Raw genomic sequence first — 27,677 nt, forward strand, 5'->3', positions numbered from 1 at the left:
TTTACACAGAGCAGGCATTTGGAAAATGCTGGTTCAAATGATCACAACATTTACTCTAACGTGAAATATTTAGTGTCCACTTTCTACTTTAAATTTATTGACTCTTTAAATTTTCCCAATGGTCCTCTGAGTAGCTATTGCTGTTCTTTTCCCATTTTGCTGATGAGGGAGCCTGAGACGTAGAACGGTTAGGCCATCTGCCCAACTCACAGCATTGGCAGGGCCAGGGTCTAAATGACTGTCTGGTGGCACAGAGTGTGTGCTTTATCACTAACCACACGTGCTGCTTCTCTGTGCCCTGGACCTACATAAGTCTGAATGACAATAGCACTTTAGCAGGGAAGAAACAAATGAGAGCTCCTAATCCTCCACGCTTTTGCCCTTGCAGGTCCCTCTGCTTGGAAAGCTTTTCTTCCCTTTTCTATTTCTAGAAACTCCTACTGGTTTCCTTCAGGCCCTGCTCAAGACTCAAGTCTCTAGGTCTCTTGGTTCCTCTAAGTGATTAGGGACCCTCTGCTGGGCTCATGTATACATCGATGATATAGTCACCCATGTGACTATATGTGTGTGTGTGTATATAGTTCTATATGTGTGTACATATAGTTCTTTGCTATATCACAGCTCTCATCACATCATATATTATATGCTGGCTTTCTCAATTTCTCGGCCAGAACACTCTGAGGACAAAGACTGTCTTTTCACAATACTTGGCATGAAAATATTTAACAATTGTTGGCTGTAACAGTTTATTTAGCACCTACTAAGTGCTACTCACTGTGTCAAGGGCGCTCACATATACTTGATCTCATTTAATTCTCCTAAACTCCTGTGAGCTGAGTACCAAATCATCCCATTTTCTGGGTATGAAATCTAAGGCTTAACAGATCTTATAGACAACACTTGAATAACATCTCCCCCCTCAGCTCAGTTTAATAAGGTCCCAGAGTCTTTCTGGCATTCTTGGCCCTAAACAGAGGGCAGGGCTAGTATCCTGAGGAAAAGCAGGATATTCTCTTGCAGCTTGCCTGCAGATGGGTCTCTTGGTTTCTTGCTCCTAGGCCTTGATCTGAAACCTGTTCAAGGAGTGGGTATAGTCCCCAGGTCATGAGTCAAGAAAACCTCCAAAATTGCAACTCATTGGTTTTAGCTCAAACCACTCAGGCGTTGCAAGTGTGTTTTACCCGAGTCCTGTGAAATCACTATCACTAACCACAAAGGACTTTCAGTTACGAATAATCACCATTTCCACTAAATGGAACAACTTGTATGCGGCAGTCTCAGTAAGGACACACACACACACACACACGGAGTATTGGGCTAATAGATGAACTATCAGAAACCGGATTAAATCTTAGCCTAATACTGCCTATTCTAAATCTCCAAGGAAGAATATTAACTCAAAGGAGATAAATCAAAACCAAGTATTTGGAGTGCCTACAATGTCTTGGTATCTGTGCTGGGTCCCGTGCAAGGTATAGAAAACAGAGTTATTTTTATTAGCTACATAGTATATACTAATAAGCATAAAGTAAGCCACTGACATCTAAAAATGACCTATTCATAATTATCGCTTTCTTTCTCAGAGCGGTATAAGCAAACATTTTATTCTGGGTACAAACCCAAAGTTAGTTCTCATTAAAAATGATACTAAGTTGCTTTAGATTTATGCTTAACTATTGGGAAAAATATTTTATAGCAACTCTATCTGGCTTTAAAGTTCACTAGTTCAGTATTTATTCAGGCTTCTAAAAGTTATTTAGAATTTAAGTGAGCAGAATATCATACTAATCATAGTGATGCAATGAATGGGGAAAGGAGGAACAGAAAACTCAAAGGAAAAAAGTTCTTCAAAATGTCATGAGAAAATCCAGTTATGCAAAGCCTATTTTAAGTTCTTAAAGGTCTTTATAGCTGCTTGATTTAGGGCCTGCAAATATATCAACTTGCCTAAAAATTTCATTTTTTCCTACCAAGAAATCCCTCTCTTCCCCCTTTCTCAACTTAAGATATAATTGGCAAATAAATATCGTATATATTTATAGTGTATAATGTGATGCTTTGATATATGGATACACTGCAGAATTATTAAATCAAGCTAATTAATATATCCAAGAAATCCCTTCTTAACCTCCATGGCTTGAAAACTTAAAACTTTTACATCTCTGGCTAACTCGAAGTCCACGTATAGACAGAAAGTATAAGGCATAAGCCAATGCAAGCTATGATTTGCAGAAATTGATACCTGAAGAGTTCAGGACATAAACAATTTTATATTTTGACTCATTTGTTCATCATTTAGTAAACATATTTTTTCTTTACATATTTTCATGTTTGATGAACAGTAACAAAAACTGCTGGTGGACTAGAGCAGAACATTCATATAACTAGTATTCTCTTAACAGAAAAATCAGACTGCCCAACAGAGACTCTTGTACTTCATCAAACACACCCAACACCTGGCTGTTTCTTTGCAGGAGCAGGGTTGATCAGACTCCGATGGGCAAGGAGTCCTCTCAAGCAGGGACTTGCCATCACCAAAGATTTGCAGCCGGACTGCGCTCCAGACCAGCTTTGGAGACTAGGTAGATTCTCTATTACAAACCAGAGAGGGACGTCAAACAGAGTAAACATGTGACAAGTTCCAGCAGGGACCAAGGAACATAAAGATACAGATGGTACCACAGAACATAACACAAAACAGACCCTCAGCTCCCCTTGCTCTTGTTCTCAAGCTGCATCTAAGTGTGCTTCGCAAGACTCTTAACTCACTCACTGTTCTTCCCCCTACCGACTCCATGCAGTTAAAATGCCTAGTAATGTCCTCCCAGAGGTACAGCCCCCAGACCACAGTGTTTGGGGCCTGAAATTAGTCATTGCAAAGTTTTCACACTGCTTAACTGGTAAGACAAATATCTTCATGTCAGCCATGTGCTCACTCTTTTGCACCATTTTGCACACAACTAATAAAAACTGGAAAATGCCTTTTATAAGGCAAAGAAAGTCATAGATGTGAATTTCATTCTTTTATATAAACGTAGTCAAAGAGTCAGCATGAAGAGTTAAAGCTTTGATAGTGTGTGGCTATCTAGATAGTGTGATGACTACTCTTATTACACCTTAAATAAAAAGGATTTGCTAATTTGATTTTAGATGATGAAATTATGTAAATAGAGAAATTACATTTATAACAACAACTGAACCTTGTCTAGCATTTTGTCTTAATAGTAGCACAAAAATAATTCTCTGCTTCTTTCCACACACAGGTCACCATCTCTGCCTCTTCCTATTCCAGCCCCCTCTACTCACTTTCCTAATAATTATAAATGACAGTGCCAATCTCTGATTTTGATTTATTCATATCCTCGGGAAGCTGCTAAGTGCTCAAGGCTTCTAAGTACTGTTCTTACACAAAACTCACGATAGCTTTTTATCTATCACCTTGAATGTCCACACATCAGATTCACTATCTTTCTCCCCATAATGTCTCCATCAGCCTTTATGGTGCCACTTATGCTCTTAGCTAATTGTACTCACATCCTTAGAATGTTAACTCCCTTGTATGCAGCTGGTTGTTGTACACAAGATGGGTTTTCCTTTACAAATTTCAAGGGTGCAGTTCTTTATTGCCTAGATGCATTTATTCACGTCCTTTATGATCTCATCCCCAACTTCTGCTGCTTGCAATCTACCTTGAGCACTGCAGCTAAAATCACTCTCCTCACATGTTGTTTTGCTCCTGTTAATAACTTCCTCAGCACTCTGAAATGGTTTCCACTTGTGTGTTGCATAATACCCTGGTTAGTACTTTTCAGATCCTTTAATAGTCAGGCACCCCTTATCTAATTGTCCTCTTCTCTTGCCATGACTCAGCTGTACTCGATGGCACTGCAACGCAAAATCCAGGTGGGTTTGTTATAAGACTTTTCAAAAGATGATGAAGCTACAGGGTACAAATCTGACAGTAGGGCTGTAGCTAATATCTCCACCACTTTCCTAACTTTCCTACAACAGCATTCATTTTCAGAAATATGAGTAGTCATACCACTGCTGTTCTCCACAAATTTATTACCTTTCTGGATGTTTTTCCTGGTGGTAGAATAGGGCATGAGAGAGCTGTGTGCATATAAAAGATCCTCGTTTTCAGGTTCTACTACTGGCAATGGGAGTCATTATGGAACATCAACCCAGAATATCAGGAGATTAAACAGGCTATGAAGCTAAAATTAAAACCTATTACAAAAAGCCACGAAGACGACACTGCCCACAAATAATGAACACTGGTGATCTTTACTGCCTTTGAGGGGGTTTCTTTCTCCTCGGGCTGTACATCATTAGATGGGGTCTTATCCCACCTGGTAAAATTTCCATCCGCTGTGAACAAATCTTGCCTTAGCTTCCCTTTAAAATGTTGCCGAAGGACCAAATTCTTTACAAGTCATTCCAGACCAACTCTTCCTGGCACCAGACACACTAATCATACCGGGACCTTCTTTATTCACCTCGTCTTTCTAATATTTCTCCCTTTTTCTCATTATTCAGCATTTCTTTAGGGTGTTAAGTTTAGCCTAAAGCTGCCTCCTTACATATTTTAAATTCAGCCTAAAGGTTTCTCTGCACATCACCAACTATAACCTAAATGGAGTTGTATACAGACTGTAGCTTACTCTTGTGTCAGTCACTGAGTTTTGGGCCAATCAAAGGGGGTCAACGATTCGAGCTGTGTTCAAATAAGGCAAATGACAAGCTGTAGCCAATCGGCTGTTTCTGTACCTCACTTTCCTTCTTCTGTCTATAAACCTTCTTCAACTACGCAGCTGCACTAGAATCTCTGAACCCACTCTGGCTTGGGTGGCTGCCTGATGTGCGAATTGTTCTTTGCTCAATTAAACTCTGTTAAATTTGGCTAAAGTTTTTCTTTTAACCACAGCCACATATGCATATTTACATAGACACTGCTTATGGGGAGCGGGGTGTCTGTCTGAGGCTTGTTTTGTTTTTTCGCTTTGTTGGTGTATGCCTTCTATTTCCCTTGAAATATCTTTAACATGTTATCATTGGGTGCTGAATACAGTGGCACATCTGTAACTGTTACAAATATAGCAACTGTAATTTAAAGAAAACTTTTAAACAATAAAGTTTTGTAGCTGAACTTTAACACCACAAAAGTGATTCATTACTAAAAAGTTTAAAGAAAAAAAGAAAAGAAAACCTTCAATATGTTCTTCTCGCCCTCATTTTCATTTACGGAATTAAACATTAGTGACTACTTACTCTAGAATCACATTTTCGTAGTTCCAACAATGGGCTGAAAGTTATTCTGATCTAGCGAAGAGTTAGAATAATTTTTCAAAATGCTTTTACTGTCAAATTCACACAGTACCATGAAAAAAAAAACAAAAACAAAAACAAAATATCACTAGGCTGTAGGCCAAGTAAAAAGTCTTTGGAACTGCTTTATAAACAAGTCAATCCACTCCTTTGTAATTCCTAGAAGACTAGCCATTTTGACATTTATATAAACCATGAAACCTTCATGGAATGTGGCAGAGCACTAATAAACAAATATGGGACTCACTGAATTGCTTCGTGTTATTTTTTTAACTACCTCCCATGTACATGCATTTTCTCTAATTGACTCTAAGCTTGTGTGCGCGTTGTGGGGGGGCGGAGGGGGTCAGGCCCACGCTTTTTCCTCCCTTCACATCTAGCACAGTACTAAGTGTGTAAGTATTGATAATACTTCTGATATAAACAAGAATAACTGGTAAGTGAGTTGTGTGCATGGAATGTTTACTGGTACTTCAAAATGGTTTTAATTTTGGTTAGAGGGTCCTAACTATAACATTGTTCCTGAGAGTACACAGGAGGACATTTTCCCTTTTATACCATCTTATGATTGAGGAAAAATCTGGAGTTGGAAAAGTAAAATATTAATGATGTTTCACTACATTTACTAACTGAATAGTTTCTATAAGCATTGGTATTGTTATGTGAAGTCAGGTTCAAAAACAGGCGAAAGGAGAGGAATTCACAAAAGAGTAGAGATCCAAACTCAGGTTTTCTGTGACAATCTGGTCAAGTTTTCCACTTCCTCATCCCTGTTTTATTGATAAGAAAGAGAGACCCAGAAAGATTACTTGTTTCATATGTACTTGTTTCATATGCATGACAGAGCCTTACTGCCCCCCCATTTCCCCAACCAGCCATATACTGGGAATGAATCACTACATTTACTAATTGAATAATTTATCACCCATATACTGGGAATGAATGAACCTTTTTCATTAACCTTAATAGGGGTATTAGAGTATCAGCCACACAACATCTCAGACTTGCCTCTGTTTCTAATCCACTACTTGCAGTCCATCAAGTCCTGCTAATTTTATCCCTTGTGTCTCTGCCACCCCTGTCCTCAACCAGGGTCTTTTATCACCTCCTCCACAGACCAGGCCTCCAGTCCTGGCCCCACTTAAATTCTTTCTCCATGAAGCAGGCAGACCATTCATTCAAAGGCAGATGGCTCCCTTCTCAAATGCCTTTGAAGACTCCCCAAAGCCAAGAGTAGAAAATGCAGCTCCCAAACCTTGGGAATTTTGTTTCTTATCATATACCCCCGATGCACTTTCCAAATTTTAGTGTGCCCAAGAATAACCTGGGAAGTTTGTAATAAATGCAAGTTTCTGGACCTTATGCAAAGAAAAATTAATTCAGTACTGGGTGGAGGACTAGAGAATTTTAAGCACCCCTTGTGATCTGCTGCAGTGGGTGGATAGATCGCTCCTGGATAAAGCGTTCTTCCACTATCCAACTGCTTGCAGGAACTCACACTGTACACTTTCATTCCACTCCACCTTTGCTCAGGATCTTCCTCCTGTATGCAACACTGGCCACTGTTTGCTCCCTAACTTCCACTCATTCTTCACCTGCACAGGCTCAGCCTCATCCTTGTAAGCCCCATATGCCCTCAGTGTTCTTCCCTCTTTTGCATTGTCATAGTTTTTTTTCTTAGAATTTACCATGTTATACTGACCTTATCTTTTTATGATTGTTTGGTTCACAAGATTTGTGGCTGTTGAATGAACAATGTCTGTTAAATGAAACAGTGGCCAGATGAAGTCTATGACTAAATAATACTGTTCCCAGACAGATCTTCTTTTATAAGCCTGAGGAGGGTACATGGGTTCAAAAAAAATTCCTATCCCAATTCTCAAAACCCAGTGGAGGGGAAGGGCTTGGGGCTCTGACACTGTTGTGTGCTTGCCATGTGGATTTCCTATGCCTCAGTTTCCTACCGTCTCACAGGGTTGCCATGGGGATGAGATGAGATGACAGATGTCAAATTCACACAGCAGGTAACCACTGAAGACCTGTTGGGTCTGTTTGTGTGTAGCCAAAAGGTATCACCCAAATTACTATCCTCAGACCACAAGAAGAGAACAATGTGCACCAGTGCATAACACACTCAGGGGAAACCCAGCAGCATCTACATTGTTTCCTTATCTGGAAACACTGCCAAAACATTCATTTACTGCAAATTGCTAACTTTAATGTTTCTGTACACAAATACTGCTAATAAGATCCTGCTACCACCCAAAATTGTATCTTATGGACTCTATGTAGAAATAATTTTTTAAACTTTTTAAAGAAACCACTAGTAATTTTCCCTTTTGCACTATAAAATTTGTACATATATTTTGTATGCTCTATTGATAGCATTCCTGTTATCAGGTGTAAAATTACTTATTAGAAGAGACATTTTGTTTCTTAATGCAGTCCATGCCTGCTATGGACCTTGAGTGTAATCACTAAGGACTGACAGGGCTTAGGCAAGGAGGGGGACATGGGAGAAGGTATTCAGGCAAGGAGCGTTGCTGGTGCAAAGAGCTCCAGGAGAGTGTCTGTGACGAGCTCACCCAGGATGGTCACAGGTGCCTCTCGGTGGGTCCCTCCAACCTGTAGCCCCATAGCACCTGCCAGTTGCACAAAGGTACTGTGAACCTGGCAGGGTATTTGCTTTTAATGACAGGTTTTGTTTCTTATTCATCTTTGTATTCCCAGGGCCTAGTGCCATATTTGGACAGAGCTGGCACTAAATAAATGTTTGCCAAATGATGTTTCTTTAGCATAATAATTTGTGAGAGTGATATTTTGTTCCAGTAGGTTGCCAAGAAAAGAAAAAAAAAAAAAAAACAGTCCAACAGAGCTTGCTCACTGGGTAGGTCCCTTGAGCATAAACCTTAGAAAGCATAACTTCACAAATTCAAGAATAGAAATTCAGATACCTGAATTGCATTGTCATAAGGCAACAAATTCTTAGTCACTTAGTGTGAGAACTGCTTTACTTGTACTTCTTAAAAAGAGCTGTGTCTAGTATTACATACAAGGATTTCCTCTTTCTCTGCATGTCCCATAAGTCTTTCCCAGGGTTTGGCTCCAAGCTCTACAAGCACAGCTCAAATCTCTGAGTTCCAGATACATCTTCCCCCATTATCTTTTGGGCTAGCATCTTGAAATTCAAGAAGCCAAAAATTCAAACTTATCTTCCTCCCTAAATCTGTCCCTTCCTGTCCGGTATCCTTCTGAGTAAACAGTACCACCATCCATTAGTTGGCTAAGCCAGGAACTTGGAGCCACTCTGATGACTCCTCTTCTAGGCTTACCATGCTTAACGCAACCAACCACAGGTCCTAGTGAATCTGCTTGGGAGGCTCTCATTCAATCATTTGCTTCTTTCCATCCCACTGCCACGGCTTAGCCCAACACATAGGCTATCACTTAGATTACTAGTTAGCAGATAACTATTTTTTTATTTTTAGATACAGGGTCTTGCTCTGTCACCCAGGATGGAATGCAGTGGCATGATCATAGCTCACTGAAGCCTCAAACTCCTGGGCTCAAGTGATCCTCCTGCCTCAGCCTCCCAAAGTGCTGGGATTAAAGACGTGAGCCACTGTGCCCAGCCTGTGACTATTTAATCTGTCTCCAGTTTCACTGCCCCTTACTGTCCCCATTCCCTATACCACCTGCAGCCAGAGTGATCTTTCTAAAGATGATGATGTAATTCTGCCTAACACCTATCAATAGCCTTCCCCTATCCTTGGGATAATGTCCAAACTCCCTCTTATAGGTTCAAGAGACCCTGCTCATCTCTCAACACTCTACACCTAGCACTCTTTTCCAACCACAATGCACATTTTACCAGACCCCAAATACACATGGTCCACTGTCCTTTGCACCCACCTCTATCTTCTGGAAAACACCCACACATCCTTTGGTTCTCACTCTGGATGCAGCCTGCAGATGCCTGCCTCCAGCCCCAGCCCCAGGCTATGATCAACCCCTTCCTATGCGTTACCTAAGCAAGGTGCTGATAATCCAGTGGGTAATAACTGCTTTTTCATCTGTCCTAACCAGACTCCATGATGAAAAGGATTAGGTCTTAATCATAATTTTACATTTCCATTGTATGTAATGGATTAATGTAACTAAGAATGATTAAAGTTGGTATTTCATTAAAAACTGAACCTTATAAAATGGGCTGGGCTACCATCACCCCTTCCAGGGCATTTGAGTCTTTACAAAGTAATCTATTAGTCCACAGTTCAACTGATTTTCAAATCATTTGGCTGAGCAGGAAGCGGGATGGGGAACAAGTGTCTGGAGCTGGTGGGGGAAATGAGGGGGCAGTAAGCCCCATCATCTGAGGCTCTTCCACTCTTACCCTTGAACCCTAAATTGCTGGCTTCCATGGGTTATCTCAATATGTCAAAACATGTTCCCTACATGTATCTCAAATGCTTCCCTAATGGATGGAAGGTTTGAAATCTTGAAATTATAATTCAAAAAAGCTCCCACACCAATTTAAAAAATGGCATTGATAGGGATTTTTAGACCAAGACACTGAGATCAAAATTCTATTGATTCAATTAGTAAAAGTCACCAAAATTTTTACCATATTTAAGTTTAAAAATTAACATAAAATAATAAAATTGTTTGTTAATTTTTGACAATCTATTGTATTAAAAGTGCTAGAAAGTGAATTAATGTATTTTACTTGGCTTAAATCACTTTCTTTTGGCCCACATGGAAGTCCTAAGAAGATTGACTTCAAAGAGTTGTACTATTTGGGAGCCAATCTTGATTCCTTATATATTAATTAAATTTTTGAGAAAGCAGCTTATTTTGAATTTAGCATATTATACAAACAAATATGAAACAGCAACTAAAACAGAAAGGTGAAATTATTAAAAGCTGATTTGACTTTATTCTCAAGAGACTGTTGTACTAAAGCTGAATGACTTACATAAATACCTTTGGCATTTGTTGGATCCTGTTCCTAAACACAATGTTCATATTTCATCTATAATAAGAAAAGCATCTCAAAGATTTGCAAGGCACTAGTCTTGCAAGCGTCCAGTTTGGTGTCTTGAGTAAAGTGAGATTGGCAGAGTCAGCTTAATCCATAATGGAAAGTTGTGAGCAGGGTGCTTCGGCTGCCTGGCAGCTGCTGCTTGGAGAAGTCTACCAGCTATGGCAGCATGCAGGCAAAACTCTGCCACTTGCTTAAAAACAGAGTTTTTCCAGGTCAAAGCTGAAACTCAAACAAAGCATACAGGATAAAATATGAATGCAATCCCATTTTTGGGGCTTTCCAGAAAACAAAGGAGTAGGGTAGTTTTCATCACAAATGATGCATTAGAAATTGCTACTTTAATTCTTCATATGTATACTATTGAGAAAGGGTCATATTTCAGGGCTAAATGAGCTGGAATCTGTTGAAGTTTGTACTATTTAAGCAAGCTCAGGCTTCTACAGTTAAAACAGGGTCAACATGTGTCCCCAAAACCTGGCTTATCATCATCCTGGAATTTTAGTTTTCCCTTCCAGTCTTCAGTGCCAGCTTTAACTAAGTAGATCTCTGCAGAACTGAATATTGTCTCATATCCCATTCATACCCTATACAGTCTCTTCTCCTTGCCCTCCCTGTTTAATCAAAATGGAATTCCATGCCTACACAATTCAAGTTTTTAAAACCATGTTTTTAATGGCTTGAAAGTCTGGAGAACTGTGTGACCTTCCCATTTATTATGGCCTAAGACTAATTTTCATTATATTTGTATTCTCTTGAACCTACTTGTTAGTCACGAAAACACATGTCCATCTCAATGCCTCCGAGTGTCTGAATGGGCCTGAACTTGGGAGGGCTGGAGAAAGAGTTTTCTTTTTTTTTTAAAGAAAGATCTTTAGAAATGAGATATCCTAAGGAGGTCTTACAAGGCTGTCATAACACAAAGTGTTCCCATGTTATGCGTAATGACCCGTTGCATGGTGAGTGATATGACATCAGAGCTGAAGGACAGGAGCTGGCCAGAGGAGTTTCTCTGCGCTCCCAAGTCACACCTATCAGTGCTATTACATCCAAGCCTAACCCCTTGCTTGGAGGTGGGGGCAGGACAGAGCTGGCACCTAGGTCATCTTTCCGGTTTCAGCTGTTCCCTCAGTGCATGCACACAGACAGAATTCTCAATGATTGCTCCTGGGCCCCTTGATATGGACAATCAAGTCTTTCTTTAAAGAGCCCAGAAAAAATGTGAGGAAGTTAGACTAGGCAACCCCCCTTTCTCCCATGGGAAATGGACATTCTTTGACAAAGAAGAGAAATGTATTTGAAAACCATCTGTTCTTCTAGGAGCAAATTCCAGAAGTTTGGTTGAAACACCCAGACTCTGAAGTTCAGAGGATAACAATATAAAGTATAACAAAAGGATGCCAATATAAAATATAAAAGGATGATGGTGATCTACACTAACTTTTTTTTTTTTTTTTTTTGGAGACCTCGCTCTGTCACTTAGGCTGGAGTGCAATGGCATGATCTCTGCTCACTGCAACCTCTGCCTCCCAGGTTCAAGCGATTCTCCTGCCTCAGCCTCCCGAGTATAGCTGGGATTACAGGTGCCCACCATGATGCCTGGCTAATTTTTGTAATTTTAGTAGAGATGGGGTTTCACCATGTTGGCCAGGCTAGTCTCGAACTCCTGACCTCAAGGGATCTGCCCGACTTGGCCTCCCAAAGTGCTGGGATTAGGGATGTTAGCCACCATGCCTGGCTTACACTAACATACTTAATATAAAGGTAAGACCTTTATTATCCTACATTATCTTCAGAATAGTACCTGGGGCATAACTTGATATAAATGCATATGCCATTTCCTTGCTCACTTTTCAGTCTCAAAAAAATAAAATTGCCTGCTGACTTCACACAGATCTGGTGCTGGAAATGGGCTAAGTTTTGATACATGCTCACATCTGCACACAGGTGGTCAAGCTCGGTAGATTTAACTCTCTTCCTTTGGTTACACCCATTCCTGCTTCCCAATCCTTCCTTCCCTTCCTGTTTCCTTCCTCACTTCATCTTTACCTCCATCCCAGGTTGGCTTCTTGGTCTTCTATCAAGTTTCACTTGGTAAAATGGTACTTCTAGGATTGCAACATTTTCCTAAATAACAACTGCTATGTGTGGTTTACAGTTTACAAAGACCCATGATACCCACTCCCCCATTCAATTCTCAAAACAACCCTGCAGTGAAGGGTAAGGTAATAATTGCTCCCTGTTCACCATAACTTTTCTGAACCTCAGAGTCTGGGTATTTCAACCAAGCTTCTGGAATTTGCTCCTAGAAGCACTGGTTACAACAGTTGCAAAGAGTGACAGGCAGCCAAGGTGCAGATATGGAAGAACACAGGTAGTAGAACTAAAGAAAATAACGAATGCTTTCCTTAGCAATAAATGCCCACATTTTTAGGTGATTTTGTCCTAAAATTTCTTTAACTATTTAACAATCTATTCATTAAAATGACTTAGAAGGCATCAGAAGGATTTCCCCTTCCCGTTAAAATCGCTTGTGCTAATTACTGAAAATTAACCAGAGCACCAGAAGAAAAAAAAAATCCGTAGAAAAGGTGATCTAAACTTTGTTTAAAAATATCATACAACCACTATCATTACAGTACAGACATAAAGACAGCTTATAAACAGCTTTGACTTCCAAAAGATCCCTTTGTTGAGAATAATTTAAGAATTTCAAAGTCCTGGCCCTTTATAATAACTTAGCAGAGAATGGGCTTTTTTTCTGATATTGGTAATAGTCAGTTTAATTTGGATCCATAATGTGCATTGACTCATAGTTGACTTTGGGTTTTAATTACTTATGAGTAAAATGTGAATCAAGTCAAGTGATCTTGTGAATAACTGTTCTATCCCAGCCAACTTTATGTGTTAAATTAAATGATATTCTTTGAACCTAAGTAAAATGACCTCCAAACAAGAAAAACTTTCCAAAAAAAAATTAATAATAATAAGCTCTTACATTCTGGTATATTACATGTTTTGGTGCTGTCAAATACAGAAGCTAAGCCAATGTTATCACAGTTAGGATAAGCTGACTTCCTGGAGTTTCCACATGTGGAAGGGAATCTCTCATATGTATCACTGACCAGCTCAATACTTATGAAGAATGGAGATAACAGTTTGGCTCAACCTGATGCTCTTGTTCCCTGGTTATGTCCTGTAACAATGTTGACCTAATTAAGGAAAAAGTTACCCGTAGCACACACTTTGACATTTTCTGCACTCCTTGACTATTGTTAGATTATAGCATGAATTATGAGAGCTAAGTTTCCATCCTTAAAATGTGGTTTTGCCCAGCAAAACAAAATTAGGAGCACTGGCAGTGGTCATACCCTAAGTTGTGAGAATTTAATTAATTCATTCACCAAATATTTACTAGAGCACTTACTAACGTGCCTTGATCTAAGCTCACTGCTGGGTGTACAAAAGTGAGCAAAGCTGACTTCAGAGTCAGCTCATCCTTCCCAATCTAGTTGGGGCGAGGGATATTCAACAAATATTGTGAAATTAAATATCAATTAGACTAATGGGGGGATTTTAGACTAGAAGTGGGCTAAGAGAAGCAGTGGGCTAAGAACCACTAGAAGTGGGTTGAGGAAAACTTCCACTATGAAGGGACCTAGGCTTAAAGCAGTGGGGACCCAGCAGCCTGAGGAGCCAGCCAGAGGGAGCAGGGACAGGGGCTGAGAGCTTCTTTCCAACAGAAAGCAAGCTGGCATGGTTGAACCATTCTGAGTATGGGGGGGGGGGAGATCTGCATGAAAATGCAATATATCCTTTTTTATACAAAAGTATGAGGAATGGTTTTTTAAAATCCTACAGGAAAAGTATGTATCGTTTTTATATTTAAGTCCAAAACTGGCAAACATGGCATCCAACCTTAGTTCTGGGCTGAACAGGGAGCAGAAGAGACACCCTCCTAAGATTACATGTCTAGGTGCCCTGATCATCACCCGAAGTGCCAGTAATGGTCAGGGAGAGGTTGGCAAAAGGAGCAGCATAGTCCCATGTGACTGGCCACCTATCCCCATTACTGACACTTCCTGGTAGTATGGGGAGCCTGCCCAGCTGTGTACCAATGAGCTTCACTAGCTTAAGTGAGGCTGGTCAGAGTTAGCCAGAGTCTACAAAATGGAGCAGTTACCTACTAACTTGCTAACCTCCTCACTTTATAGTATTTCTTCTTATCTGTCTGATATAACAAAGCCAATACAAGCAAAGGCTTGTGGTTCTCAATTGCGTGAGGCCAGCTCTCTCCCACCCCTCCTACATCTTCTATCTTCTTGCAAGATAATTATTTCTTCTAATATTCAGATCACACCAAGCTCTGCTTCTGTCCACACCTCTTCCTAAGTGATCTGTTCATTTCCACAGAAGTGGGGCTCTCTAAGGGTCACTTCTTATTTGCTTTCTCAACCAAATGCCTTAAGATTCTTTCTTAAAATATTTTTCTCAAGGAGTAGTGACATCTTTGAACACTTCATTTAAGGAATTATTGGAGACAAGAGTCGATGGAGTAAAAATTGACGAAACGAGAAATAGAGTTAAAATGACAGGAACAGCTGAAGGAATTAAGGAGGCAAAAGCTAAGGGAATGAAAACTGAATGCCTAAGAAATAGAATGCAAACAACAGGGACAGTGGGATGATCTTGGGCAGAGCCTCAGTCCCTGCCTCTGAATGTGGGGGGCTTGGACCAGATATTCTCTCTTGCCCTTTCCAGATCTGAAATTGGGGGCTTTCCGTCTCCTCTACCAAAACAGATTCTGCTTATTATATTTTCTAGAAAGTAAATTCAGCATATTGGGGGATCCAATTCTAAGTTATAAGGCTCTAGTTATAGTTTAGGGCTCTAAAACAGCACTCCAGTGACTCAAAAGGGTCTGGTTGGCCAAGTTACCATCAAGGGTACACACTGACAAAGGAAAGACCATGGAGCCTGGGCTTAGGTACTGGCTCCACTCTCCCCAGTTCTAGTAGCTGTCTCTCAGAGTAGCATCTTCATCTATGAGCAGAGCAGTTGGGATCCAGAACTAGAGGTGGTATGTCAGCTACTAGCATGGAGCAGTCTCAGTAGCGTCTAGGTACACTCATTTCTTGAGATATTTAGAGTTGCTCTTCCACCTTTTGAACATTTCTTTAAAAAAAAAAAAAAAAAAAAAAGGTTGAGACCCTTTCTCAATCCCAGATGGTGATTTGTACCCTCAGGACCAAGACAAAAGGGAAATAAAATTTTGTAAATCTTACAAACACAGTACCTTTCGGAGCAGAGCAGAGGCCTAAAAATAAGTTCCAGGAGTCAGCAAATTATAAGTATCCCTTATGGTCTTGACTCTTAAGTGTTAACCTGCTAGAATCTATTAACTCTATATCTACTATGTAATATCTACTATCTACTGTTATGTCATCCCCATAGTCCTTGATCTGTCGGAATTATACAAGGGCCCATAATAGCCTTCTATAACAAGCCTCCTGTATGTGTTTACTGGGGAGCAACACAACTCCCTCTTCAGAGAAGCAAAGCAAAGGTCCACAGATCCACCATGCTTTCATGAATCTTTGCGCCAAAAACGGTTTGTTCTGTGTCTCCTGGAGACATTACTGGAGAATATAATTGCTTTCCCTTAGAGCCAACTTGAACCTTTGCTTCAAGATAAAATAGGATTATGGTACAAGGGTACGTCCATTTCCCTGGGACTTAAATAACAAATAAAAGTCTCTAAAGCATAAGAAATAACATAAATGGAATGAAAACATTACAGGGACAGTGTTGTGATCTTGGGTAGAGCCTCAGTTCCTGCCTCTGAATGTGAGGGGCTTGGATGAGATGCTCTCTCTTGGCCTTTCCAGATCTGAAATTGGGGGCCTTCGGTCTTCTCTACCAAGCCATCCTTCCACCTCAGTCTCCTGAGTAGCTGGGACTACAGGCGTATGCCACCACACCCGGCTAATTTTCTCATTTTTTGTAGACACAGGGTCTCACTATGTTGCTGAGAATAGTGATTTACACTACCTGGGTGGACAAACTGAATAGCTGATAACTATTCACTGATCATCTCCTTTTGTTGCTAATGATGAACTAGTGACTTCAACAGCAGCAGCTGCCAAGAGATTTAGTTTCTAGTTTTTCTTCTGTCTGCACTGGGCTAGGTGGGAAGAGTGTCATCTTATGTTCTTAAATTTTCAGTAGTTTTACAAACAAAAACATTGATAACAGCAACCATAGAGGGGTCAGATAGATGTTCTGTACAGATATTGTGTAGATATTCTGGCATTAGAAAGAGCCATGGTTAACGACAATAACGTAGCTAAAAGTCCTATCCCCCAGGCAGCAAATCTTAAAAGAATCTTTTATTTTTAAGGGTTTTAAAAGACTGTAGAACTCTAAAATCAGAGCTATTATAAGGGGAATGTCATTCCTTTAACTGCTTTCTCCAAAAACAAGTTACAAAGCTCTAATCGGAAGTATTCATTATATAATAGCAAGGAATCTGGGAAAAGGACTAAAACAGTGAAGGTAAGTAAAATATAGAAGGTTAATTGAATATTTTTATTTTTAATTTGTTGATTGTATCATCTGAACAGTATTTTATTTATTGTTGTAAGAACACTTAACATGAGACCTACCTTCTTAACAAATTCTTTTTTTGTTTTTTTTGAGACAGGGTCTTGCTGTGACACTCAAGCTGGAGTGCAGTGCACAGCTCACTGCAGTCTCGACCTCTGGGGCTCAAGCCATCCTCTCACCTCAGTCTCCCAAGTAACTAGGACAGGTGTGTGCCACAATGTCCGGCTAATTTTCTTATTTTTTGTAGAGACGGGGGTCTCACTATGTTGCAGAGATTGGTCTTGAACTCCTGGGCTCAAGAAATCCTTCTGCCTCAGCATCCCAAAGTGCTAGTATTAAAGGCATGTACCATAGCACCCGGCCTTGACAAATTCTTAAACGCAAAATACAGTATTGTTAACCATAGGCACAATGTTGTAGTGCAGATCTATAGAACTTACTCATCTTGAGTAACTGAAACTTTGTATCTGTTGAACAGCAACCCTCCATTTTCCCCACCCTACAGTCCCTGGCAACCACCATTTTACTCTGTTTCTATGAGTTTGACCATTTTAGATCAAGTCAGGTCATTGCAGTATTTGATTAAGTGAGATCATGCAGTATTTGTTTTTCTGTGACTGGCTTCTTTCATTTGCATAATGAATTAAGCATTTTAAACATAGCTAAGTAACTACGAAGTAACTAACTGGCTAAAAGTATAAGGTCTTAAACTAAAGATCTCTTGATTATAACTATATAATACAGTATTCCCAAATGAAATAATACCCCCAAAAGACTTGCAACAGAGAGAACATGGCTAGGACTTGGGTGAGAGTTTTATGATACTAGCATAATCAGAGATCATCTCTGCATTGCCAGTCGCTTTCTGTTATACAAACTCCTCCAATGGAAACTAATCATAAGTCGTTTGTTAAAGTGTTCTGCACAGGTTCATTTTTCACCTGCCAAGACTGATCTGTCTTTAGCATATCACTAAGTTGTAACGAGAAAACATGGAAGAATTCAAGTGTGCATTTAAAATTAGAGGTTAAGGCCTAACAAATGTTTATTACTAGGTCTAAAAGTAAGCCAGCAAGATTAGATGTGCTGAGTATCTGATCTATAAGCAAACTGAAAAGCAAAGTAGATCCAAAACTGTGATCTGAAGCAAAAGATGCCTGGTAGAGAAGACAGGAGAGAGAGTCATGAAAGTTTGTGCTGATCAACAAAAAATAATAGCTCTGAAATGAAATTAGTTTGGGATAAAGATGAAAACCTTGAAGACTTTTAACATAATATATAATGTAATATATATCTAAAAGTAATGCAAAATATGCAACCTTATTTAGTGGTAGCCCTACTTATTTTTTAAGTAGGGGCATTAAAAAAAAAAAAAGAACTCAAGAAGTACTAAGTTGAACCATATGATGTCACCATTTTTTTTTGTACATTAAAAAATTTGAACAGTGGAAATTTCATATGGCTCCATCAAAAAAAAGGAAGGTTCATTAATTCAATGCCAATAACAAAAACCTGAAAACATGCTAACATTTTGTGGTTTCAAAAGGGCGTTTACTTCTGTGGAAGAGTGTTATTGAAGCAGAAACAGGATTTTTAATATTCTATGCTACATTTATGCTTCAAGTCTTACAAAGCTGTGGCTAGTCAGTACTCAAATAACACTAAAAATAAAATTTTCCATTTATTACCACACCTTTTTTTTTGGTCTCACCTATGATATCCTTCCCTAATAGAACTTTATTCGCAATAGATTTCTCCATCCCTCTTGCTAGATCCCTGAAACCAGCCATTAATGGTAAAACTTCAAGCACGTAGTCCTTCTGTGCCCACACATACACCCCACTTGTCAATCTATTATTCACCGGTTTTCTCCTACTCACTCCAGCCCTTCTCTACTGCTCTTCTTTCTTCCAACCTTGGCACATTGAGAGTCCCATCTGTCCATGTCAGGTTGTCAGGTTCCCTCCACCCCTTTCCTTTTAATACACCAGTGACCTAATCTCTTCTGCACAGAATGTGGCGATTCTTGTAGGTCTCTTTGCCTTTCCCATGTAGCTGTTGTTTTTAACAATGCATGCCAGATTTTGTCATGTTATTTTCCACTTTTGCTATATGTAGGTTTTGGTGGCTGTCTCAAAGCCAGTTTTACCTATAAGACTTCATAAACAGAATCTGAATTGTATAAGCTAGGCTAAGTGTACATACCTCCGATGTAGATATCAGAATAAAGGTACACATCTATACTAAGTATGTTTCTACGTGGATTGCTATTTTCTTTTGGTACACAAAACACAATGCTTTCTATGGCAGCATTTCAGAGGTCCTTCTTACAAAAAAAGAAGAAAACAGCAACTTCCCGGGCTCAGGAAGATGAGCAAAGGGTCTCAGTGAACTTCCTCACGCTGTTAAATATGAGGGAAGTAATTTAGAACAGGAAGGGGAGCTCAAAGTGCCTTCGACATTTTTTGATGATGGGAAGTTTCAGAACAGTGCAGGTAAATTTCTGACTTTGATTCTACTGAGTGTAATCATTTTTCATCTTTGATTTTTTAGCAGTTGTAGAAAGCATTTAGCGATGTCACTGGCAGATAGACAAACATAATATTTGATACTCCATTGTTCTGACCAACCCGGCAAAACCAACCACCCTGCATTTACTTACCTTGAATTTGCTATCTCCACTTTGGTTCTGGCCATGGCAGCTGCCCTTTGGGCGCCTTCAATTGCTCTGTCCACCTTCTCCCTAGTTTTTGTATGTCTTATTGGTATAAGCTGCTTCCTTATCCCACGAACCAGAATATTATTTTTGTATTTTCCCTCTTCTTTGGAGCCGTCAGGAAACACGGTACAGCCATATCCATGCCTCTTGTTATTTGCCCACTCCCCTTCATACTTCATGCCATTGGAGCGCTCGCTAACGCCGAAGCCGTTGCGCTTGTCGTTCTTCCACTCGCCCATGTAGGTTTCCGTGGTGGTGGCGTCCACGTGGTCTTCCACCGGGCAAAAATCACAATCTACATCGCCGAAGCTGATCGTGGAGTTGGCATCGCTGGAACTAATTCTGCTCATGGCCGCGTCGCTGCGGACAGAGCTGCGCTTGCTCGAGATGGAAGACTTGGATTCGGACTTGCGAAGTTTCATGCTTCCAAGAAGGGAGCCTCTCCGGAAGAGGCCGCCCTTCTTCTTGCCCGCTAGCTCAGCGTCTGCGTGGAAGTTGAGCACGAAACCGCCGCGGGTGCCGGCCGGGCTGTCGGCGGCGGCTGCGGCATCGTGGAGCACGCTGCCATTGCTCTGCTCGCTGCGCAGCGAGGCCAGCGAGGTACGCAGCGGTGAGCGGATCACCGTGGCCATGCCGTAGGGCACGCTCTGGCGCACGCCGTAGCCATGCCGCATGCCTCCGGCCCACTGGCCCTGGTAGGTACCTTGGAGAGACCGCAAGAAAGCACCGTGAGTCGGGGGCAGAGCTGCACGGTCACCTGCACCACCCAGCGCACACTGGCGCAGGCCTGCCCAAGGTCAAATCTGACCCATTTCCAAGTCAACCCTGGGGGATACTTTGCATCCACTTGTGAATCCCCGCCCTGTAATTTTGCGTGTAAGGCTTTAATGTCATTGCACAGAATTTTCCAGTAGTCAGATAATTTTTGCTTTTCATTAAAAAATTTATGCAAGTATTTCAGAGGAAAACCACTACTTTCTAATACAAAAAGTGAACCCTGGGAAACAACATTCTCCTCTGAAATTAATGCATCAAAAATTCCTCTTGGGAAGAAGACAAGGAAACAGTAGAAGATGAAATGAATTCTATTTGTAAATTTTATTCTAATATTACTAATTTAGCTGGAAAACTCTAAAATATGACTTTTAGGTCTATGTCAGCATAACATTCCAAACAGCATACAGGCTTAAATCGGAATACTTGGGACACAGTCATCAAATGAACGTCTTAAATTTTCTGCTACATTCAGCATCTCTTTTTTTAGTGTAGAGAAAACTGTTGAATATTCAGGATTATCATTTGAATTTGGGTGAACCTTTTTGGCTAAGAGAGAATTGACAACCACAATATATATTATGAATACAGTGAATTATGAAAAAAATGAGCAATTTAACATTTTTGTGCTTCTAAGTGAAAAGGCCAAAGCTTTGTGCCATATCATTTGCCAAATCTCTGTATCCTCTATGGATTTCCCTAGCTCCCTAGCTGCCACTGCACTGTGAATCACACCACAGACTAGAAGCACCCTGAGGGCAGGAATTATTTCATATGAGAACACAAAATTCTCATGTGTCCTCTGGTCTGTGTTTGTGGACGGAGGGTGTTTGGTGACTAGGTTGACGGTAAAAAGCTATGGTGGCTAAAAAGTATACCCTTTACTCTTGGAGAAACTGATGTAAGGCCAGATGAAATCTTCTACTGTTACCATTTTGGACTTCATCTCAGAGGAAAGGTATATTTAACACTATCTATTAAAATGTTGTTGATACCACATGACTCTGTCAACAAATATTATGCTTTTTCATGATAGTCTGTCATCTAAAGCATTTGTAGTGAATTTTTTGCTACTAAATAAATAAGCAAGGACATTAAAAAATAACCTGGCACAGGTTTTAAAATAATCTTAGGAGGAAATGAATGTTAAATTAGGGAATTTAGAAGTTTCTTTTCAAAATCAATTTCCTTTAAGGGTAAATTTTAATTTACAGTATCCCTCAAAAGAAGCTATCTGGAAAATTTAAAATGGAATTACTTCTGTGTTATTCATAACAATTCACAATGTCATAGAAAACAAATAATGATTAGTCTGTCTTGACCTCTTTCCATTTCTGATTATATAGATCTACCCTGCAGTCACTTTGCATTTTATATTGCCATGCACAGATTTCCATTGCATGGCACATATTCATTTTTAAAACATTGAGCAAAAATGCTAGTGGTTTTATATAACTGTGTTAACAAATGGCTGGTTATTTCATTGCACTTAAAAGTTAAAACCATAATGACTCCCAACTCAACAGTTTTGACCAATTTCAAGACTACCTTCTCTTTTTGTTCATTCTGGCATATGTGACACAGGCAATAGTAGATACACAATGAAATACTAAGTGGGTCTGGTACTCTAAATGTCATATTCTGGGTAGATGTGAAGTCTTAACCTGACATCTATGAACTTCTGAGGAGGTGGGTGGCCCACAGTTTTCTCTGAAAGATTAACCCAAGAGGATAAGATATTCATGTAAAACATTTCAGGCTAAGAAGCTTCCTATTGAATACTGGCCATCTCCAAATACTGCCATCTTAACAGGAATGGGAATGGAATTATTAGGAAATTTTGACTTTGACTTTTCCTTTGCTTATACAGGTAAAATTTAAATTCTAGGATGAAAGTTTCACAATCTGGCTTGAAGATACTAAAATAAACTACCTTATTTGTAATATTTTGTTGGTTAAAAGAATGCTATAATCATATCCTCCTAACTTTTGTCTATAGTGACAAGCTAATTTTGCTAGAACAATTTGCAGAGATGCTGTTTGATATCAATAAGTATCTGCACTTTTAAAACACAACCATACCATCTTGGTAAATGTTTAACACTGATGGAAAATTAACAGCTAGTTTCTTTAAACTGTTATCTCCAAAAATAAGACTAGTACAGTATTTAGAATTTCCAAAAAAGTATGGCTTGAAAATCCAAGCTGTTTAAGGCAACAGCAATAATTAGAAAGTTTAAGTCTCTGCTTAACTGTCAAATAGGGAAGGGGGGGACAAGAGCATTGGCCACATTCCTCTCTTATTTTGTTAAATCACAGTAGATGAAAGAATTCCTCCACAGAATTGCTAGAAACCAATTTACAGTCAAACTGTTAGCAGTTCATCTGAAATTTAAAATAGGTTTAGTTTAGTCAATGAACCTAGAATAAAAAAGGGCCTATTTCTTTATGAAGCAGGTGGGTTCCAACTTCTTCCTGCTGCTCAAATAAAGTTCTAATTAGTTCCTCTTGATTCCTAAAATGTAGATGCATATTTCACAAGTATAAAAATTACTTTTACCAGTTTTAAACTGTGTTCATTTGGGAGTTAATTTTTTAGATTTAGTCATTTTAACTACACAATCTTGTAGTGGAAGGCATCCAGTTTAGGAGTCTCAGTCAAAATTTGCACTGCACTATGCCAAACTTCAGTTTATATGCTCCAAATGGGTATATGCAAGTATGCATCTAGTTAACAAAACGTTGTGTTTTCCCAGATATTTTCAATAGTTTTATGACAAGTGAAAAAACAAAGTACAGATCAGAATTAGCACAAAAATTCTGGGCACCTAGACTTGGATTTCATGAGTATGATACTAACTTATTGTTAATATTCAGGGGGTTTCTATTTCAGCAACACATCATACACAAATCACTAATAAAATAAGTGATACTTCTCACATGGAATTACTGCTTTCTTCCTCCTCCAGTTTAATGTCACCACAAAAAAACTCGGAATCAGATTTTCCCTGAATCTGATACAGGGTGTACAGGGATGGACATGTGGCGATGGGGAGAGTGCAAACAAAAACAAGCTAACTCCTTAGTGAGAACAGCAGAAAACAAGCTAATTTTTTAGTGATATTCCTATTTTGGCCAAAACCTTTGTATGAAATAAGTTATGGCAATAAACTTGCTTTAGACTCCCTTTTTATGATTAAGAACTTTCTAATGAAATAAAGTTACATATGAGACAGTAGAAAATCCATTAGCATAGAGTAGACATTCAGTAGTGATTTTTAAGGTTTTTCTTCCTAACTGTAGCATATTAGATTTTTTTTGGTAGAAGAAGAAAACCACAGTACCACCCAGGATGATGCCAAGTTTTAAGTTTTTTTTAAGTTTATTTTAAAACTGAAGGCAGATTATTCATAAAATCATTCTGGAGACTTATTTGGGCTTCTACGACGTGTACACAGACAGCCTCTACTGTGCTATATATATTTTGATTACTAGGTATAATGAATACTCTAAACCAAGAGAGTGTGTTTAATGAATAGTATCTTTAAAAGGAGACTATTTTTAACCTTCCAAAACTGAAGAGAACCATCCCTGGCCTTCTTAAAAGATTATAAAATAATGCACACATTTAAAAAAGTAAATTTTGCCTTCTACTTTTGAGCATGGAATTTAGTTATATAGTAGAGCTGGGGCCTCCAACAAAATCCAGTCACAAACTGACATATTTATAGCGCTGTTAACCAGGTACTTTATGCCCATTCAGAACATTTAAGGATCCCAATTAACTACTGTGAAACTCGGGACTCAGCCCCAGATAAAACTATTAGAGAATGTTTTTTTCTTTTAATCCATGAGAACCATATGCTTAATTTATACTGTAGGATGAAAAGATGTCCTTTTTAGCAAGTTCTATCATTCTGCCATTTTGCATTTGAAACACGGCCCAAGTGTTCTAAGTGAAGTGTACAAATTGTGTAAGCTTTTATATAAGCAATGGTATAAATGGGGTTGCAGTGGGCTGGAGAAACTTTTAATTGCATCCCTTTAATATCCTCCAACTCTGAGCTGCTTAATTCCAAAAAGTGATGTCGCCTCCTACAACCCTTTTCAACTAAATATGATTATGTTTATCAGGAAATGCACTTTGCTAAAGCATAAGCTATTCATGAATATCTTTCTCAGCGTATTACACAAGGAAATTCATCAGGTTTTGACACCTGTTTCAATAATGTATACTTTTCCTAATAAAAGAGGAACTTCTGTCCTGGTATATACACAATCTCTTTGGCAAATATTGTTAAATATTAAAATAAAGTGATCTTTGTTCACAGCCAGGAATACTGCTTAGGTCACATATAATGCAAATTATTGTTTCAGTATTGCCATTCTCAGGAGTAGTAGCTGCTAACTTAGCAGCTATAGGAACACACCTGCCAATTGTATTTTTTAAAATGTAGACTTCATTACCCATTTCCAAAATATCTTCTTAGTAATTTGTCCAAGATCTCCAGGTCAGCAAAGACTGCTACTCTTTTAAGACCAATACTTTAAGAAACGGAATGAAAACTAGGAACTCACACACTCTGAACTCCACCTGCATCAGGTGGCCTTTCTGCTCCCATTACTAGGACGTTTCCAAATGCACCCCCAAATAAGGTACAATTCCCCAACATCCTAGTTACGGGGTTCTGGCTTCTATCTTTAGGCTACTAGAGGACCAGAAGCGAAATACGACTCCACGTGAAACCAATCCGGGGAGCGGTCAGCACGGACCGCCAGCCTCACCCGCTCAGGGTGTTCGCTCTAACTCCACGGGAGTGGCGATTTCAAACCCGGCCGGGAGAGGGAGGGATCAGGAACGTAATGTGACGGGCTCAAGTGACAGCGTCCTCTCTCCAGCCCAACCCTCCCGGGCGGCGCTCCCTCCCGGTGGCAGCGCAGTGCTGGCGCCGGCCAGGTACATTCACGCCTAGCTCCCCTGAGTGTGGACACACGGCCCGCTCCAAGAACGGGGTCAGATCCAGTCCTCGCGCCCCAGTCCGGCCCCAGCGCCCTCTCTGGGAAAGGCGGGCGCGGGCGGGGAGGTGGGAGGCGCCCCCAGGTGTTTTGGCGGGTTTCCGGACACGTGCGCCCGGCGTCCTCCCCGCTTCCCCGCAGCCCGGGCAGAGCCCACCGCACCAGCTCGCGGAGCAGCCGAGCCGCCCGTTACGCCGCTCACCTCCGTCCCCGTAGGTCTCCACGCCGTACCCGTCTTGCAGCCCGTTACTCCAGGTACCCTCGTAGCGAGCGGGGGTGCACAGGCTCTGCCGGACCCCGTAGCGCCCCTTGAAACCATGTGACCACTCCCCCCGGTACATCCACTTGCCCTTCGTCTCCACCCCCAGCCCGTGCCGCTTGCCCTGCGCCCAGTAGCCCTGGTAGGTGTTGCCGCTGGGCCAGGTGTAGCCTCCGACCACCTCGAAGCCGTGCGACCAGGAGCCCGAGTACTCGCCCTGGCCCTTGGGCCCCGTGCAGATGCCATGCCCGTGCGCCTTGCCCTCCTCCCAGCCGCCGCAGTAGGTGCCGCCATCGTCGAAGTCGAACCTTCCGCCCGTCATTCGGGGGGCAGCCCCGGCGCGCTCCCCGCAGGGGCACGGACGCGGGCAGTGCTGGGCACGGCAGGGTGTAGTACGGGGGTGGGGGCCCGGCGGGCGAGCTCACGACAGCGCCCTGGGCAGCTCGCGCCGCCGCTACGCTCCAGTCCGACGCCGCCCCCGTCCTCCCTCCTCTTTTGCCGCCGCCACCGCCGCCTTCCTCCTCCTCCTTCGCCGCCGCCGCCGCTGCCGCCGCCCCGGCCAGCGCCGCGCGCGAGAGGACAGCCCAGGCTCCCGAGCGGACCTTCAGCTGCTCCCGCCCGCCCACGTGAGCCGGGCACCGCCCCGCGCCCGCCCCTCGTCCCCTCCCCGGGCGCCAAGGCCCGGCCCCGCGGCGCTCCCGCCCCACCGGGCCCTGCCCCCAGCCCCGGGAGCCGCCGCTTCCTCGGCGGGCGGGCGGGCGGGCGCGCTCTGGGACCGGCTGGCGCGCATGTGTTCGCGCAGTGGGATGCCGGTGGGAGGGCGAGTGTACCCGGGGACGCACGAGAATCCCTGCCTGGAGATGAAGGCGCGGCTGCCTGTGTGGGGGCCGCTCGCGCGCGCCCGAGCCTCCGGTGTTTGTGTTTGGGGTTTTTCAATGTGGTTAAGCTCCTGTGAGTGCGGCCACGTGTGTGTTGAGGGAAAACTCATTGTATGCGTGTTTGTCTGCATGGGGTTTGTAGTTGCATTGTTTTCAGCGTTCCAACTTGTGTACTGTTGCATTTGTCATGCTCAGCTGTCATCGTGAATTAATATCTCCTAGATATATGTATGCATGTGATGTAAATCTGCGGCAGCCTAGATATAATTGTGCAGAGTGTTCTTTTACACCTACCCGTTTCAAAGCACACGTGTTTGCATTTATTTAATGAAGACACTGAGGGTGAGCAGTACTGTTTGAAAAAGCACAGAATGTATTGGTTAGTTTTTTATTAATAGTGATGAAGAGGATGTTTTTAATCGGCCTTTGCAGTGGTACAGGATATTCCTTTCACATTAGAGCCTGCTCCCTCTCGTGCCTCGTTTGTGCTTCTTAACAGCCTTAGAGATTCTTGAGCCTGGAGCTGTGTGCCCAACAGGTAGACGGCTCAGTCTGTGTACATTGTATAAGTGTCTGGAATGCACACCTCTCCACTGGTATCCACTGTTTAAGAAAGTAAATAGAAGTTTGCAAGGAGGAATATGGTAAGTAAAACACTGCTCTAAACTTGCAAAGAAGCTGTGACCTACAAAACCAGGGACAGATGTCAGCTGATCTACTTTCTAGTTACAACACTGCTTTGTCGAATTCACTTTAGGCAACTCTTCTAAACTTTTAAGCCTCGATTTCACCATCTTCCGAATGGGACTGACAAGATTTGCCTTTCTCTTTCTATATTCGGTAGTAACTGAGTATACTGTGGCTGCAGTGCCAAACCAAAAATTAGAGATTTGGTAATAGGCAAGTTGGATCAGTATTGCCTCTGGTGAGAGAAAGCATTATTCTTCACCTCACCCTCAAAGTACCCATGGGAGAAACTTCTCCCACGTTCACAGCCTAGGGTCTTAGGTTGGCCTCTCAAGGAAACTGATTTGAAGTGTATTCCTGCTATTTCTT

General features: G+C 41.2%; 2 protein-coding genes across 5 annotated transcripts in view; one reads left to right on the forward strand and one right to left on the reverse strand.

Annotated features, from left to right (window-relative positions):
• The window catches only part of JPH1 (junctophilin 1), an 82,900-nt gene extending 56,555 nt beyond the window's left edge, over positions 1–26,345 (reverse strand). For 3 of the 4 annotated variants that reach the window (XM_054498422.2, XM_054498425.2, XM_054498424.2), the window contains exons 1-2: positions 25,687–26,344; positions 19,638–20,397 (exon numbers count right to left, since the gene is read on the reverse strand). In XM_054498422.2, coding sequence (XP_054354397.1) covers positions 19,638–20,397; positions 25,687–26,065 — 1,139 coding nt within the window. In that variant the 5' untranslated portion in view covers positions 26,066–26,344. Of the gene's footprint in view, positions 1–19,637; positions 20,398–25,686 lie in introns of all 4 variants that reach the window. The other variant, XM_054498423.2, reaches the window with a different exon arrangement.
• Positions 26,346–26,669: 324 nt separating this feature from the next.
• Positions 26,670–27,677, forward strand: part of GDAP1 (ganglioside induced differentiation associated protein 1) — a 45,084-nt gene continuing 44,076 nt past the window's right edge. The window contains exon 1 of the mRNA XM_054498428.2: positions 26,670–26,694. The gene's annotated coding sequence lies outside the window, so the exon portion shown is untranslated. The remainder of the gene's footprint in view (positions 26,695–27,677) is intronic.

The sequence above is a fragment of the Pongo pygmaeus genome, chromosome 7 (genome assembly GCF_028885625.2).
Source record: "Pongo pygmaeus isolate AG05252 chromosome 7, NHGRI_mPonPyg2-v2.0_pri, whole genome shotgun sequence".
NCBI lineage: Eukaryota > Metazoa > Chordata > Mammalia > Primates > Hominidae > Pongo > Pongo pygmaeus.